Genomic DNA, 17652 nt, shown 5'->3' with positions numbered 1-17652 from the left:
AGGCCCTGTCCGCCGGGGGTCAACACACTCTTTTGCTGTTATGTAGAGCAGGCAGAAACTGTCTGGGGGTTACCAAAGAGCTCAGCGTGCTTCTGACAGCTGGGTTCACTTGGGTATTACATGAAATTTACATCTTTCCATAATTAATTCAGCAAGCTTGGTTTTCTATTTTGGTGGCACGTTCTGCCTTGGGCTATAGAACACATCAACATATATACGGTAAGGAACAGGGAGGTGCGATGTAGGCCAAGTGGTCACATGGCACAGCTCAAGACTTGCATAGGCAGCGAGGAGGTGGACCAATGGAGCAATGGAGGGTCTTCTCAGGTAGTCCTGTGTGTTGATATGCCTGTTTCAAGCCTTTGCCCATTTTGGGACACTCTTTATCTAAATTTAATTGGATTACAAGAATTCTTGATAGAGTGTATAAACATGTACTTTACCAGGTAATTTTTTTCCCATTCTGTGTGTTGCTTTTCACTTTCTAGACAGCATCGACAGCACAGGCTTTTTATTATTATTATTATTATTATTATTATTATTATTATTATTATTATGACGTACTGTTCACCTATTCTTTTTAAATCTTCTGCTTGTGCTTTCCCTGTCTTATCTAAAGTCATGGGCTAGCTCATGACTAGCTCATAGCTCATGAGCCTTGCTTCTTGCAGTTCCTAAGCTTTCTACAGTATTATCCTTAACATTGTCTCACCGCCACTTCTTAAAACTACTCCTTTTTTCCTGAAGGTTATTCACCAGGTCTCTGCATGCGTGGCTTCTTCTTGTGTCCTGGATTCCCTTCTATCCTATCATAAAGGTCTTCCTTGGCTCTCCCCAGTGCCTTACTCTTGTGCCATTCTTTCTATTGTTCTGTCTCATGGTCTTCCTAGCAACTTGCTTATCTCAAATCCCTATGCCGTACTTTCCAATCCAGGTCTCAAGGATGTGTCCCGTGCTGACACTGTCCCAAGTCCCTGCCCACAGATGGTCTCACTTAGCACACCCTGCTAGTGGCAGAACACTACGATTCCTACGAGGTCGATGAGCTAAGACTCCGGAAGACGTCTGGGGCTTTCTACTTAGTTCTTTGTGTGATTTTGAATGTTGTACACCTCTCCATACACAGAGCATCACACAGGTAAATGGCTTGTCTCGATTGAACCATGTGTCCCCTGCCCCAAAGCCCACCACTCACAGCTCTGGTGACCCTTATGTCCTCAAAAGTTCTTGCCTGTGAATTCCATATACTCTTGGAGTTGGAAATACCAACCCAGCCCATGCTCGTACTTGGTGTTTGGTTATATCAGCCCTGCCTGGGCCACTAGACTGGATCCCTTCTGGGATAAGAACCAAGACTGATATTCCTTTGTGTTCCACCAAGGCTCTAACATGGGTGCCCCCGAAAGGTCTTCAAAAGCTGAGGTTGTGGTTTTACCTTCCAGTGAGCGTCTTATGCACCCTCAGTTTGCGTAGCAGTATGTCAGAAATGCTGGGCATCACATCCAGACCGCTCTTCGACTCTTCTTCCTCAGCTGCTGGGGCGAGTTCAGAAGAGACCCCTGGAAAAAAAAAGTGCTTCCTTATAGGATGCCTGTTTGAAATCAAGCTAGTACTACTGGCAGCTGGCTTCAGGGCCCAGGAAGACTGGCAGCTGCCATGCAAGCACTTGGTTGCCTGCTAGAGCCTTTATAATTGTCTTCTATCTTACTTTACCCTCACAGTGACCCGAAGAGCTGCTTCTCAATCATCCCTTCTTTTTTTTATTTTATTGAGATCTACATTTTTCTCTGTTCCCCTCCCTGCCTCTCCCCTCCCCTTCAGCCCTCTCCCATGGTCCCCATGCTCCCAATTTACTCAGGAGATCTTGACTTTTTCTACTTCTTATATAGATTAGATCCATGTATGTCTCTCTTAGGGTCCTCATTGTTGTCTAGATTCTCTGGGATTGTGATTTGTAGGCTGGTTTTCTTTGCATTATGTCTAAAAATCACTTCTGAGTGAGTACATATGATATTTGTCTTTCTGGGTCTGGACTGTCTCACTCAATATAATGTTTTCTAGCTCCATCCATTTGCCTGCAAATTTCAAGATGTCATCATTTTTTTCTGCTGTGTAGTACTCCATTGTGTAAATGTATCACATTTTCCTTATCTATTCTTCAGTCAAGGAGCATTTAGGTTGTTTCCATGTTCCGGCTATGACAAACAATGCTGCTATGAACATAGTTGAGCACGTGTCCTTGTGGCATGTCAATCATCCCTTCTTACAGGTGGATAATATCAGGCTCAATATCATTGGTAACTTGTTGGAGATCACAGGCATAGTGAACGGTACAGCCTGACTGCAAACCAACGTCTATCTGTCCCCAGTTGCTTCTTCCCATAACTCTCCACTGTGACAAGTAGGATTGCAGTCAGTGTTTAGTGTTGGTTTCTGGTAACTGGAAACTGGTTGGCTCTTTGGTTATGGTGTTTGGGAAAACCTCTCTATTTGGCAGGCTCTTCAGGGGATATCTTGACTGATAATTTTTTCCCGAATAATTTCAAAAGCACTATCATCTAGATCCTACCTAGAAGTCAATATCTGGTTTGCCACTAGATAGTAACAGAAGCGGGTATTTTCCAGGATAAGGCTAAGGTCATCAGCCCTGTCACAGATATGAAAACTACGGATGTCTGCTAGTCAACAGAGTCAACAAACAGCCTTTGCTGCCTCCTGAAATGATGCAGGATCGTATCCGGGAAACAGAGAAAGCAAACCATAAATCTCTCTTCTGTTTGAACAGCTCTTGTACCTCAGCAAACCAGCCCTTTCCTGGATCTGTCCCCTATTTCCCCGTCGCTCTCTAGGGAATCCCATATGCATGGTCTCCAGACACCATCCCTTGTCTATACATCTGCTGTGTTGCTGTCTGAGAGATCTGGATGTTCTCCACCAAGGTCAACACAGGACAATGGCCAACACCCTTGGCATTAACCTTCACATCCACACAAGACAGACTGGCTGTGATCTACTGTGTACCCACAGCATGTTCAGAGCGAAGTCAAAGCCTCGGGTCTCTTTCATCCGCGCCGGTTCAGGATCCCTATCCTGTACAGTGAACGTTCTGGGCTTACAGGCAGCAATCTACTCCTGCTTTTTCCTGTCTTCCGGGGCCTCTGGCCTACCAGTGTTCCAAACTTGCTTGTCCATTTTTGAGAATCGCAGGTCAGGCTAGAGATCAGGACTGAAAGCAGAGTTGTGGCAATCATCTATATGGAGTTAAGACTGGGATTCCTATCCCCAAGGGAGACCAAGCAGGGAGGGGAGGAGCACACTTAGGTTCCCATTAAATAAGTTTTAAACAGTTCGCTCCTTTCAATAATAAAATGGTAGTATAGGATCCCTATTACTTCAGTTACTCAAACGAAGGCTACAGGGCCATCTTTCAGGGACAGAACAGCCAGCAGTGCATTCTGGGTAAAACATTAGACTAGATGTTCCTGTAGCTCTCAGTCAATGCTTGGGCTTTCTGCTGGCATTTATTGCCCACTGATAGTTCCCCGTGTCAGGTGGCAAAGCTACCACCTGTGGTCTTATGTATTCACGCACTTCCACCATGCACAGCGGAGAACCAAGCAGGCAAGGTGCACCTGAAATTGTGGGTAACTGAAAGATCAACTCCAACGTCACATGAAGAAAACACTCGAAGTGTCCCTCTAAAGAAGGCCTTTAAGTTGAGGAGGAAGAAGAGGAAAGAAGATGGAAAGGGGTAAAGAAACTAATTCGGGCTTCCAGCTCCTGTAAAATAGCAATCCCATAACTGGATACCAGAATTAAACACCGTCTTCCTGAATGTAACCAAATTAAAATCCATACACACAAACAAACAAAAAACCATCTCTACATGCAACAATGTTCAAATACAGGAAAAGGCAGTGCTAAAAAAAATGGCTAAAAACAAGAATTTCCTAGAAATGAATGTGGTGCCCTCACCTTTGACGCTCTTCTGATGGAGTGAGTGGCAGGAGACATGCAAAGCTCCTAACGAAGCTACCTCATGCCTACAGGTCCTACTTCTAGAAAACAGCAGAGTGGCCAAGGTCCAAGAATTTTGTCTGTCTTTCCCTCCCTTTGCTGGGCAGAAGAGCGAATGACTCCTGGGAAGGGTTGGGTCAAGTATAAACAATAGACACCTGCTTAAACTCTTGCTATAATTCTGTCCTAAATTGGGTTTCAAACCCCACCAATCCCCAGCCGTGGTAGCAGAAATATCCCAATTGGGCACAATAAACTCAAGTTTTGAACTCTGAAGAAGCAGAAAGCCAGTCCTACAAAAGCTGTCACTCACAGCTTTGTCTGCGCTTCTCTTTCCTTCCCACCCGAACAGCACAGACACACACACGAGCACCCAGTGTGCTACTAAACTCCCGAGAAGGAAGACAGAGCCCAGCTCAGACAGGAGGCAGCGAACGAAACTAACCTGCCACACACATAAAGAGGAGAGGGGAAACCCAGGTAGAAATGGCCGGATCAGAAAGAATTGAAATGAAAATCAATGACATGGCAAGCAGACAAAAATACTAGGGTTAAAAGAGGAAGGAAAGACGGAACGTAGAAGGGAAGGAAGAATGGAAACACACAGGAGGCAGATGTCAGGATGGACACAGAGATGCAAGAAACACAGAAAAACGCAAAACTGCATTTCTGTGCAAAATACATACTGTAAATGCCTAACTCTAGGAGGAATTAGAATCTGAAGAAAAAATCAAAATAAAAAACTAGAATAAGACAAGAAGATCAAACAATTCCTATTTAAGGAAACAAAAAGATCAAGCACAGAATGAATAAGAAATTGAAAATAGAACTAGTCAGTATATTGAAAAATGAGGAACTATATATGATTTTACTTGAATTAGCATGGTGGTTAAGAGGGATTGACTTATCATAAAGGATAGATGGAAGGAGGTGGGTCCTAAGTTGAGCCCTACTGACCATTTCAATAAGCTATTCAAAGACATAATGGGAAAAAATTGTCCTCAGTGGAGTGGAGATGAACTTGGAGATTGACTATACACGTGGTGTTTTTTGTTTTTAAGTCATGTCTATAAAGAAATGCTACTGCTGTTATTCTTACAGAAAAAGACACCCACAGGGACCATGAGGGCCAAGGGACACTGGAAACCAGCTGGCCTTGAACGTCTCTACAGCACTGAACACGGCGGGATGACAACGGTGCACAGGAGGGCGTTAACAAGACTTTTATAGCTATGCAGCCTACTGCTAAATAAGACAGCATTGTCAAATGTGCTACAACTGGGGACACAGAACACCTCTGGTGCTTCCCAGGGAAACCACTAGATGACAAACAACAGCTAAACAAGACATAAATCAAAATAAAATGCTTAGGCATGGTCAGCCACGAGGAAGGAACTAGTGGTAAGCGTGAAACCCTTTTATTCAAGTCCACAGCCGGACAGCTGGACCACTTTGCGGAGTAGAATGTAAATCCTATAACCTTGATGACATACAAAGAAAAATTCAACATTTAGACAGGCAGAGACAGGAAAGCAGGAAGATACCGCAGACAAAGAAAATGCTTAACGAGATGTTCTGCTCTTTCTGCTTTTCCAGTGCTCCTCTTTTGAGGTCTTTTTAATCTGGGAAAGACTGCCTCTCCCAGGCTATCTAGTGCCAGGGGATCCTCTCCTCTGAGTGTCCCTGTGACATCTAAACCAATCCAGCCAATCTAGAACTTATTCTCAACCATCTGTTTTCTCCATCTCTCATACACCAAGTCAATATTCATCCTCGCCCTACCTCACCATGCATCCAACACTCAGACTCATCTCTCCTTTTCAGAGTCTGCTAAGATTACTCCGACAATCTAATCCTAAGCTTGCTCAGGATACCAACTCTGCTTAGCCCACCCCTTACCATGAAAAGCCCAGTAAAGGAGCAAGATCACTTCCCAGCCACCTTCTACCTCCTGACTGACCCTGGTCCTTTCCCTCTTGACCCTGGTGGTGCTGTACCTACTATGCTAGGGAATCTATGAGTATAAACTTCTCTCCTGACAATTATTTCTGGGTCTGCGTGTCTTGCCATATGTGACCCAAACTATACTGGGTAAAGAATTTAGAACAGTTATTATTCAAAACCAAAGCATTAATGCCAGAAAAATCCACCACAACTCTAAACCCTTAATGTATGTATTTCCTAATACACTTTCAAAACTAATTTCTTCTCTCTGGAGGAAGTAATTACAGAGATTCAGCAAGTGCACAGTTTCACTTCACTTTAACTCAAATTCAATTAAATTGTAATATTTTTATTTTGAAAGGTACCTCTAATATACTCTCTCCCTTCCTCCCTACCCTTTCTGTATTTGTGGAAAATGGCCTTTTGGTGCAACAAGGTAATTTTTTTCTCTCTTCTATATTCCAAGGCTAAAGTCACGGGTTAGAATAAATTTCTCTGCATCTGTCTTCTCAGGAAGGTGTCTTCCCTGTGTGAGACATCAGACTAACCCAACCTCGGGGTATGCAGAAGGACCATCCAGATATCCTGATTCAGACTTCCGACCATCCCTCAGATAGCATCAAATGTTAAAGTTGTGCTGTGACATATTATAATGACTCTGCCTATGCTTGGATTTTCTCGCATAGATAGTGAAGGTAAGTCCATTCATTCATGAGTTATTTCCCTAATTGTTGAATAATTACTATGTCCTAGACAAGGAGGGCTTGGAGCTAAAGACAGAGTCCTTGCTGAGCAAAACCACCACACAGCTCTTATTGTTTAAGAGGATGGAGATTAATTAGAGAATCCAAAATGCCAACTCAGTGGGCAAAGAAGAAAAGAAACCCCTCCATAAAGAGGGTAACATGTGTTCTCAGCTGAGAGATGGAGGACAGAGGAGCTGCAAAAGGAAAGGCCAATGTGGACAGCTTGAGAGGGGGCTCTAGGCGATGCCCAGGAGGTGAGAGGCACTAACCACAGAGCCTTGAGGGCCCTCGAGGGTCCAGCGCTCATCCTGCGAGCTGAGTGAGGCCTCCAAGACAGAAGTGTGCTGCAGAGACTCCGGATGTGGTGTGGGCTGTCAAGGAGTTGAGAATGTGGACTAAAGGTCCCACTAGGAGACACCTGAAACACTAGTGGCTGCTGGGACAAGGCCATCTCCTTGATGGTATGGTCTGAGCCCCCACTTTTGTATCATACCCCAGACAACAACCAAGGAGTGACCCATAGCAGCCTCTTATCTTTGTCTTGGAATAATGACGTAAGAGCAACACATTGTGTAGACTGTTTCCTGAGAAGGGAACAGGTTGAATAGTTGGGAAGGTTGGATTTATCAGGGAAAGGAATCCTCAGAAACTGAAAGAGCTAAGCTTCTGAAGACCCCAGAATGCTCTGATAAGGACCTATCTTGTCCCCCAAGAATGGCCAACAAGCCTCATTAGAAATTCAAGTCGAGCCTGGAAATAGTCTCTGAACCAGAGCTCAGAGCGCTCCTAATCCTTTTCTTCTGGGTACAGGGTGGGAAGGGGTCTGTAGATGGCTGCAGCCCAATGCTGCCCTGTCCCACATGGTTGACAAGATAGAGTTCCATGGGCCAGCAACAGTCACCACAATGAATGTCAGGTTCTAACTGAACCAAAGACTAGGATCCACAGAACAGGACACCTGTGTAGTGAAAGCTGCAGGGGCCATAATTATCCCTACTGCAGAGGCAGGCAAACTGAGGTGCCAAAAGAATAAGAAAGCCACCCAAGGCCCAGCATCAGCAAATGAAGGAACCAAAACTTCTAGTCACCCGCACCCTAGGCCTGAGAGAATGCAGGAGGGGGTGTTCATTTATTGAACACCCACCAGGGTTAATTTTGTTTTTTTAAAAAAAAATGTTTTGTACATGTGTACATGCATGTGTGTGAACATGCATATGTGTGTGTGTGTGTGTGTGTGTGCATGAATGACGGGATTAGGTACCCACATTTGCCCACTGAAACAACTCTCCAGAATAGTTTCTTTTTAAAATTGGGTGCTTCTAGGAGTCAAATTCACTACCTATTCATAAAACTCAGTGATTGCCCATTAATATTAGATAGTAAGATTTTCCTACAGGCTGTGTAGACTTAGATTAACATAATTTGTGGGAAAGTTTGACTAGACACACACATACATGTGTGAACCTTTTAGTTTACCCGTTTTACTTATAGGATGACTTTTCTTAGAGAATAAGCATGTCTATAATATGTACGAGAACATCTGTTAACCACTGTTTATAGTAGAGAGAAAAGATGGGAAATAAGTATATGTCACTTTAATCTGTATTTTAAAGATTTAAAGCTGCATAGACATTAAGTGAGAACCATAGGTATATGGTTAAGTTGACAGGATGCTGTGGCAGGTGCCTAGCCAGCCACTAAATCTGTCCACATGGAAGGAGTCTGAATGCGGCACAAGAATGGCTACCAGGCTGGCAGCCGCACTCCCAGCTTCTTTTGCTGTCGGTGCAGCCACTACAGGGCTGAAGCAGGAAGAGGGCGTTACAGTCCACACCCTGCTCTGGAATCTCTCACTCTTTCCCCTCTCATGCGACTCCAAGGCTGCCCAAGAGCCCAGCAAAAGAGCAAAAAAAAAAAAGCGTCCCTGGATGGCTGGGTGGAGCCAAGCCAGCCAGCACCTGAACGCCTTACTCTGGAATTATAACTGTAGAGAGAATGGTAGTACAGTCTGGAGTCCCTGGGCGCCAACAGTTTCTATTTTATTTTACCCAATCCAAGAAAAGTTGCAGATATTACAAAACAAACACAGACACAGACTTGGGTGGTGTCTATAAAAGAAAATATAAAAATACCCGTAAAAAAGAAAGAAATGGAAAATCACTAAATAAATTGAATGGTATGTAATCTGTTCAACGAATATATTTGATAGATTTCAGCACTAATTTTAAGACTTGGGAAAGAAACATATGTAAAAATTTTAAATTATAACTATAGATAAAATAACTATAGATAAAATAAAAGGTTTAAATAGTACCGGGGATGGTTAGTTTTTTCATCTCAACACAAATGAGCCATATCTAAGAAGAGGGAATCTCAGCAGATAAATTATCTTTATCAGACTTTCCTGTGGACATCTCTGAGGGGCATTTTTATGATTCATGGTAGATGTGGGAAGGTCTAGCCCACTGTGATCCTCACTGGTATAGGAAAACAAGCTGAACAAGCCAGCAGCTTTCCTCCATGGTTCCTGCCTCTGCTCCTATTTGAGTTCCTGCTCAGACTTTCCTAAATGATGGCCTGTGATTAGGACATAGACGCTGAATAAACCCTTTCTGCTCCCAAGTTGTTCTGGTTCGTGTTTTATCACAGTGACAGAGAGATCTAGACAATACCATGCTTTATAATTATTACATATACTTTATATCAGATCATAGAAATATAGTTTTAAATAGTACATTTATTTAATAAGATGCATGACTCTTGAGAGAAAAATAAGCACACTAAAATTCACTCAAAAACAGAAACAAGACAAAATGTTCTCGTTATCTCTATTATCAAGCTTGAGAGTGTTGCCAAGTTACTAATGCACACAGAGGTGCAGAGACGCACGTCGCCTCCCATGCGCAGAAGGACAACTAAGACCTGGTGAACCAGAGAAGATAAAAGTAACAGGAGATTGAGCTGTCAATTCAAAAAGGAAAGCTGTTCTGCAAAGGGGTCAAAAGTCTTAGAAGTTAGACACATCTGGATTCTGATCCTGCTTCTGCAGTTCAGAGACACCACCAAGACCTTCATAAGCCTCAACCTCTGTGTGTGTCCCTCGACTACAGTAAGGCTGCTTCTCATGGTTATTGTGAGCGCTGAGTCTAACAGGGTGGGATACTCAGCATAGCGTCCAACGCATAGCGATCACTCCAGTTTCTGTCACTCTAACCATCGCTGGAGTTAGCATTCTACCATTCAGTAGCAATATTTATTGTGCAGGAAGTATGCACTACCAAGCTACATTCATCCACACCACTAGTGATCAATCAGAAAATCCAGTGAACTTAGAGTCTTGGTGACCAACAAACAAGAGAAACAAGGTAATGCAGAATGTAGCAGGAGCCATATGCACAGAACATGAAACAAACACCCTGGAAGAGATGAAAGAAATATCTGAATAGATCCAACTGTGATAACTAAATGTCAGTAAACTAACGGTTTATAAACTGTAAAGCAAATAAAACTTGGACAGTCCTTCTGAGTCCAGCATGCAAGGTGCACAAGATGGTGGAAATTCAAATGTGGAGGAGACATGTAGATGTCAGGAACGTAAAACCCCATTCACTTCCGGTGCATAAGATTCCTGTCTCCTAGTTCCTTGCTCATTCTATGATCTTTGATTTGATTCTGTCTAGAATACTAACACATACATTGCAGAAGAAAAGTAGCAAGGGAGGACTAATCTCACTACACAATAGAGCATAGTCTCATTAAATCCATGATTAAAATGTGCCATCTTGACCAGAACGAAACAGAACCAAGTTGGGTATGGTGGCACATATCTGTAATCCCAGCATTCAGGAGGCTAAGGCTTAAGGATTGCTAGTTCCAGGTCAGTTCAGGCTATAGAATGAGACTTTGTTGCAAAAAGAAAAGAAAGGAGGGAAGGAAGGAAGAAAAACAAAAACAAAAACCCCCCACTAAAACAATATAAAACAAAAGAAAATAAACATAACAACAACAAATAGGACCCCTGCTCCCATATAGATAGATAGATGATAGATAGATAGATAGATAGATAGATAGATAGATAGATAGATAGATAGATAGATAGGAATATAACATATGACTGTTTAAGTCACAAAGAAATACAAACACTATTAAAGTGCTTTTGGAGTAATGAACTCTTAAGTCTTAAAATACCTATATCTTAAAATGAAGCTCAGAGGGCATTCAAGACCCCTGGTCTAATAATATTGGTCTAAATAATGAGTTTCAGGCTACACAGTGAGAACTCATGTCCAAAAAACAAAATACAACAGCAATAAAAAGATGAAGTCAGTGGTATTAGCAAAATAAACACAAGTAAACGAAACTATATAAATATGTGAAGCAGGCATGTGCAGCCACAGATATCATGTATGCACATACACACCTATAATAAGCTCAAAAGGTTTTTTTAGGCATTTATTTTATTAAGAGTGAATGGTCAGTGGCAGAAAAAGAAAAAGAAAAAAAACATGTGAGTAAAACCAAACTTTACAATAAGGAGATTACAACTCACAAAAAGTTATCATCTATTAGACAGTTACTTATGTTCATCTAAAAGTACTATGTAATTTAAAACTTAAATGAATGACCTTGGATAAATATGATTCCACAGATACGAAGCTAGTAATATCCCTGAGTGCACCTAAAGAAAGAAAAAGTTGCAATTGCTAGTTCTACCTTCTATGGTAATTCTCTACTCTAAGCTCATTCTACACTTAAAATCTCCACTAATTGACTAAAAAGCAATAAGGAAGCTCAAAAGTTTTTAAATATTGGAGGTTGGAAAGATGGCTCAGGAAAGATATAGAAATGATGTGAAAAGATAGACTATTGAATCTACTTTAATCCAAAAAACGACTGTTGATCTCAAAATAAATAGGTATGGATTTTGGTTTACTGACACAAATTTAAGATAAATTTTGTTATTTTATTTATATATATATATATATATATATATATATATATATATATTCTACTCTTGGTTAAGGTATTATGCTTATGCAGGGCATTTAAGAGTGTAATGTATAGTTAAAAAATACAAATTAATAGTCTTCTCTAATAGTCAAATTTATAGTCATGTTAGTTAGGTTTTCCAGATATACAGAGATATGTTTCAGATGAATAGGTAAACTTTAAACACTTCAAAGACCTATAGAATAAGGCCATTTAAAATGTTTTAATAACTTAAATTTTTTGGATGTGAGACATCCATTCCTGGCAGTACCAATTACTTTAAGAGGATGGTGGGCATAGAAGAAACTCTTTATGGAGTTTGCTTTCAATGTGGCAAGACTAGTCATTTTGGCAAGAAACTGCTCTTGACTGGACTGCTTGACAATGTGACAGTGAACATAAGGACCCACAGGAAAATGACTGCTGAAGTTGCCAAAACAAGGTGAGGCAGTCCTTCAGAGTTCCTGCTTCATGAAAAAGTCTGCTAGACATTCTGCAGGACACAGGGGGAAATGACTGACAAACTGCCAATAAAGGCAGGAGAGTTTCAAATTTTCTGCTTCACTGAAGTCTGTCAGACACACTAGGCTTATAGGCTGAAGATGGATGCCCCAATGTTACAGAAGAACTTTGAGTGACTGTCCAGGCAGCAAGATGTCTCTGTCATTTATAGAGTTTTGAAAGTTGCTTACAATGCACTTCCTGTTTACTTAGGTAATATTATATCCTTCTGGAGTCTTTGATGGAGTTGAAGACTAGGTAGTTATAATTATAGCTTTCCTTAGTTATGATAAAAAGATAAATTAGATACAAAACTTTAGACTCACAAAGATAGGATAGATAATAGAGTATTTTCTTTAATTTTGCCAAATACAAATAGACTAAATATTATAACTGTAATTCTTGCTTGGTACCTGTTTTGTTATATGTAATTTTACAATGTTAAACTAAAACCTTAATTTTAATTAGACAGAAAAGAGGAGGTGATGTGGGATGCCCTACTGTATTCTGTGAATGTTTTATTACTATTGGTTAATAAAGAAGCTGATTTGGTCAATAGCCAGGCAGAATAGAGCCAGGTGGGAAATCTAAGCAGAGCCACAGGGAGAGAGAAGGTGGAATCTGGGAGATGCCAGCAGCTGTCTGAGAAGCAAGATGTGTGGTAACAAGCCATGAGCCTCATGGTAAAATATAGAATAATAGAAATGGGTTAATTTAAGTTGTAAGAGCTAGTTAATAATAAGCCTGAGCTAATGGGCCAAACAGTTTGTAATTAATATGAAGCCTCAGAGTGGTTATTCGGGAACTGGAGGTCAGGAGAGAAATGCCCAGCAGTTAAGAGTACTGGCTGCTTTTGGAGAGAATCTGGGTTCAATTCCCAGTACCCACAATGCTGCCTCCAACTGTCTGTTACTCTAGTTCCAGGAGTTCCGATGCCTTATGGTTTCTGTGGGCCCTGCACAAATGTGGTGCATAGGCAAATGTGGTGCAAAGGCAAAATGCAGGCAAAATGCCCATATTGTAAAATAAGATAAAATAATTTTAAACATTAAGAGAAAACATTCAAACAAAGGAGCATTCACATGTTATGCACAGATGTCACATATATTACTAACAGCCAAAAACATAATCTAGGCCCCAAATGGATAGATATAAAGCAGAGAAGCTGCTACCAGAAAGAAAAATTTAGCTTTGAGCATGCTAGGAAATCAACTGAAATAAAAACAAAAAGGTTATTTTACAGCAATAATAATAATAACATTATAACTGTCATGCTTTACACTTTTTGTTTTGAAATATGGAGTCACTCCGAAGCCCAGGATGGCCTCAACTTGGAGTCCTCCTGCCCCAGCCTCCTGCCTGGTAGGATTACAGGCGTGTGCCCTCGTGCCTCATGCTCTACCTGGCTTCCCTGCTCCTGTGATGAAACACTGGCCCACGAGACAAGGGAGAGAAGGGTTCATTTGGCTTAGAGGTTTCAGTCCATCATCATCGAGGAGAGTCAGGGCAGAGGCTCAAGGTAGGAACCTGGAGGAACATTGCTCACTGGCTTGCATTTCAGTTGACTCCAGATCAGTCAAATTGACAACCATGATCAGCCACCATACCTGGCTATAATTGTCATTGTTATTAATCACCTGTTTCTTACTCTACTTTATTCTGGCCAGAAGGATCAAATCAAAACAAAATTCAGAAACTGTCATGCTTAGAAGGAAAACACACACAAACATTTGGAACATTTGATAAAAGGTATTTCTACACTCTGATCCAGAGATTCTTAAGTCTGAGAATTTATCTCAAGGGAATTCCTTAAAAGAAAAAAAGAAATAAAATAAAACAAAGCAATCCCACAAGCACAAAGACAAAACTGTTTATAGCAGATGGAGAACTATAAACATCTGAAATATTTTACAATAGAATTGGTCACACAGAAGGAAATATGAACCAGTCAGCAATAAATATGAAATCTAAATACATCTAATTAGTTATAGTAACTTCAATGAAACAAGTCTTCAAAAGGAAGCTATATCTTTACAATCAAACTGACTTTGGAAAAATGATAAACCCAGGAAAGAATAATAATAAAGCTGTGATGGGCTATGTATAAAAGCTGCTTAAAGGATTTCTTTATTTTATGTGTGAGTGGTTTGCATGCATATGGACCATATATGTGCCTGGCATTGGAGGAGGCTAGGAGAGGTGTTGGCGCCCTGGAACTGGAGTTACAGACAGCTATGAGCTGTCATGTGGGTGCTGGGAAGTAAACCCATGTCCTCTGCAGGAATAGCAAGTGCTCTTAACTGCTAAATCATCTCTCCAGCCTCATGTATAGAAAATCTTGAGAGGTTTTTCTAGTGTTTTGATTAAAGAAAAAATAAAAGTGAAGAAATACATATTTAGAAGGATACCTCTAAATATGGTTAATGTTTTGTGTGTATGTGTATTTATAAATGTGGTTTATACCTATGAATATGTACAGAGGGCAGAGGAAGATGCTGAGTGCTCTTGCTCTGTCATTCTTTGCCTTACACCTTGTGGTCAACAAACCACGTTAGTCCTCCTGTCTCCCCTCTCATGGCTCTGCTGTTACAGGCATGTGCTGTGGCTACATTTGGCTTTTTATATTGGGGCTGGGAACCCGAACTCAGATCCTCATGTTTGTAGAGTAAGCACTCTTACCCCTGAGCCATCTCCCTAGTTCCAAGCCGGTTTGTCTATTTGTTTGTTTCTTACTTTGTTTGTTTGTTTTGGCTTTTTAAGACAGGGTCTTGTTACACAGCCCTGACTGTCGTAGAACTCACCATAGAGCAGGTTGACCTTGAACTCACAGAGATCTTCCCGCCTCTGCCTCCCAAGAGCTGGGATTAAAGGCATTTGCCACCACACCTGGCTCAAGATGGTTAATTATTTTTTTTTTTTAAAAAAGTGATTCAGTTCTTTAAAAACTGTTTTCCTGGAGATTTTACCGCTGGGAGCCTGGCTAGCGTTGAGTAGGTGTTAGTCATGGTGTTTCAGCCCAGAACTTTTTACTGGCAATAATACCCAGAATAAGCTCATGTGGCAATCAATTAGATGACTGACACCAGCCATGGACAATGTGAGGGGATGTGTGCCTTTCCAGAGGCGCCCCATGAAGCCTGGGCCCACTAGTGCTCACAGGAGAAAGGCAGAAGTTTCGAGAAAGTGGTCCAGGAGTCACTGCCCTGCTCCCCATAAGCTGGCCTCTGGATTAGTTTGTCTAAAACGAAATGAAGCTAAAACGTGTGTCAGAAGTGTTCCTGTGAAGGCAAAACCATGTGACGAGGTCAGTAGCTCTTCGGGCCTCAGCTTCTCTAACTCTAAGATGAAAGCAAAAATTCCTCCTCTTAGTTTCCTGGGAGAAGATTAAATCTGAGTCTCAAATGACTTTGAGTCTGCAAAATGCTAGAGAGAATTCACTGGAATGGCATTAAAAAGAAGTAGGGCAAACCGTGTATGGCTTCATTTATGTGAGGGACCTAGAGAAGGCACAAGGCACGGAAAGGGGAAGCAGAATGGTGGTAGCAATGGGCTGGGGGAGGGGGCATGGGCAGCTGGTGTCTCGTGGGTGTGGAATTGCAACTGAGGACAATGAAAAGGTTCTGTGGATGGACGGTGAGGACGGCTGCACAATATACCACGACTGGACTGAAAGCCACTAAACCGCGGGCTGAAAATTATTAAAACGGAAAAGTTAATTCTATATATACACTATACATAACATTCTATACATCACCACTTAACAAATACCAACGGAAGCAAAGGTGAGACATAGACATCAATACCAAATAATCAAGGAAAGAGGCATCTGAGAGCAGGCAGACTTGCCCGCTGCTTCACCACAGCTACAAGGATTCAGAGGGGAGGGGGATGGCAACAGAGCATACACAAAGCACAGAGGCAAGGCCTTGAGTGTCTACAGAGAGCCTGCCCTTCTAGAAGCATCCCTCCAAACACCTTCATTCCTTTGACCATCTTGAAGCACTCTGGTTAAGGTTGCTTTTATGCAACTACCTCAGAAACTCCTCTGTGAACTCTTACAACCTCATCCATTTGTTCCTTCATAAAGGCTTATTCCGGGCCTGTTAGGGCCAGGAGCCATTGTAAGCATGGAGCCTACAATATGTGTGAAGACACACGTGTGTACACAGAAATGTAGCCCCAGACAGAAATACTGGCTCTTGGGGCCCCTCCTTTAGGGATCTTGACGTACCACGTACTGCTCTAGGCACATTGTAAATAGAGTTTAGTTCATGTGCTCTTCTTGATAAGGTTTGAAGCAACTATGACCACCCCGTGTTCTAAGGTGGGGGTGGGAGTGAGGGCTGGGATTGGGTCCAGTGAGGCCAGGCGGCTTGTTCAGCCAGCGGCAGAGCCAGGATGAACAGCTGTGGCTCACACTGGGGCATTCGTTAACTCGGGAAGAACAGACTAAGGCAGGAACAGGGAGGGTCTGGCCTCTTGCCTCATTTTCAGAGAAGTGTGGTACAGTGTGGGGGGCAGTGGAGAGCAAAGCCTTGGAGGAAGGGATGTGTGGCCACCCAGCAGGGCAGGGCTGGGTTACGGACTTGGTGGTGACAGCAGATTAGAAAGAGGGAGCCCTGGTGTCTTGAAAAGAGGAACCGAACTATTTGGGTGGCTTCCTGGGTGCGAGGGGAAAGGCAATGTCAAAAGTTCAGACCTCGGGCACTTTCCAGACCCACTGTCACTAGCAGGCCTGGAGGGGGTAGTGGCAGGAAGGAGATAGACTTGGGCATGCTCTGCCTCAGTGGGCTAGTCAATCGGCTTCCCTCATTTGTGCACAAATACTGATGGGAAATCCACTGTTCACCCTCAGAATGCTCTCGACTCAGTGGGCTAACAAGTCCTGGGAGAACAGGCAGGGAGGGCAGGCATGGAGGACAGACAGGGAGGGTGGGCAGGGAGGGCAGACAGGGAGGACAATCAGGGAGGACAGACAGGGAGGGTGAGCAGGGAGGACAGACAGGGAGGGCAGGCATGGAGGACAGACAGGGAGGGTGAGCAGGGAGGGCAGACAGGGAGGGCAGACAAGGAGGGTGAGCAGGGAGGGCAGACAAGGAGGGCAGACAGGGAGGGTGAGCAGGGAGGGCAGACAGGGAGGACAATCAGGGAGGACAGACAGGGAGGGTGAGCAGGGAGGACAGACAGGGAGGGCAGGCATGGAGGACAGACAGGGAGGGTGAGCAGGGAGGGCAGACAGGGAGGGCAGACAAGGAGGGTGAGCAGGGAGGGCAGACAAGGAGGGCAGACAGGGAGGGTGAGCAGGAAGGGCAGGCAGGGAGAGCAGGCAGGGAGGGCAGGCATGGAGGACAGACAGGGAGGGTGAGCAGGGAGGACAGACAGGGAGGGCAGGCAGGGAGGGCAGGCAGGAAGGGTGGGCAGAGAGGGTAGGCAGGGAGGGAGGGCAGAGAGGGAG

The 17652-nt window shown here is 42.9% G+C and overlaps 1 protein-coding gene across 3 annotated transcripts in view; it reads right to left on the bottom strand.

The window, feature by feature from the left end:
- Positions 1–17652, bottom strand: part of Irag1 (inositol 1,4,5-triphosphate receptor associated 1) — a 112813-nt gene that overhangs the window by 32856 nt on the left and 62305 nt on the right. For all 3 annotated transcript variants that reach the window (XR_009057583.1, XM_057778581.1, XM_057778580.1), the window contains one exon: positions 1436–1559. Coding sequence is in view for 2 of the 3 variants with exons in the window: in XM_057778581.1 (XP_057634564.1) it covers positions 1436–1559 (124 nt within the window). In the remaining variant the exon portion in view is untranslated. The remainder of the gene's footprint in view (positions 1–1435; positions 1560–17652) is intronic.

This window comes from Chionomys nivalis, chromosome 8, assembly GCF_950005125.1.
Source record: "Chionomys nivalis chromosome 8, mChiNiv1.1, whole genome shotgun sequence".
Lineage (NCBI taxonomy): Eukaryota > Metazoa > Chordata > Mammalia > Rodentia > Cricetidae > Chionomys > Chionomys nivalis.
Note: the sequence above shows the minus strand (reverse complement) of the source record. Positions and strands in the feature narration are given on the sequence as shown.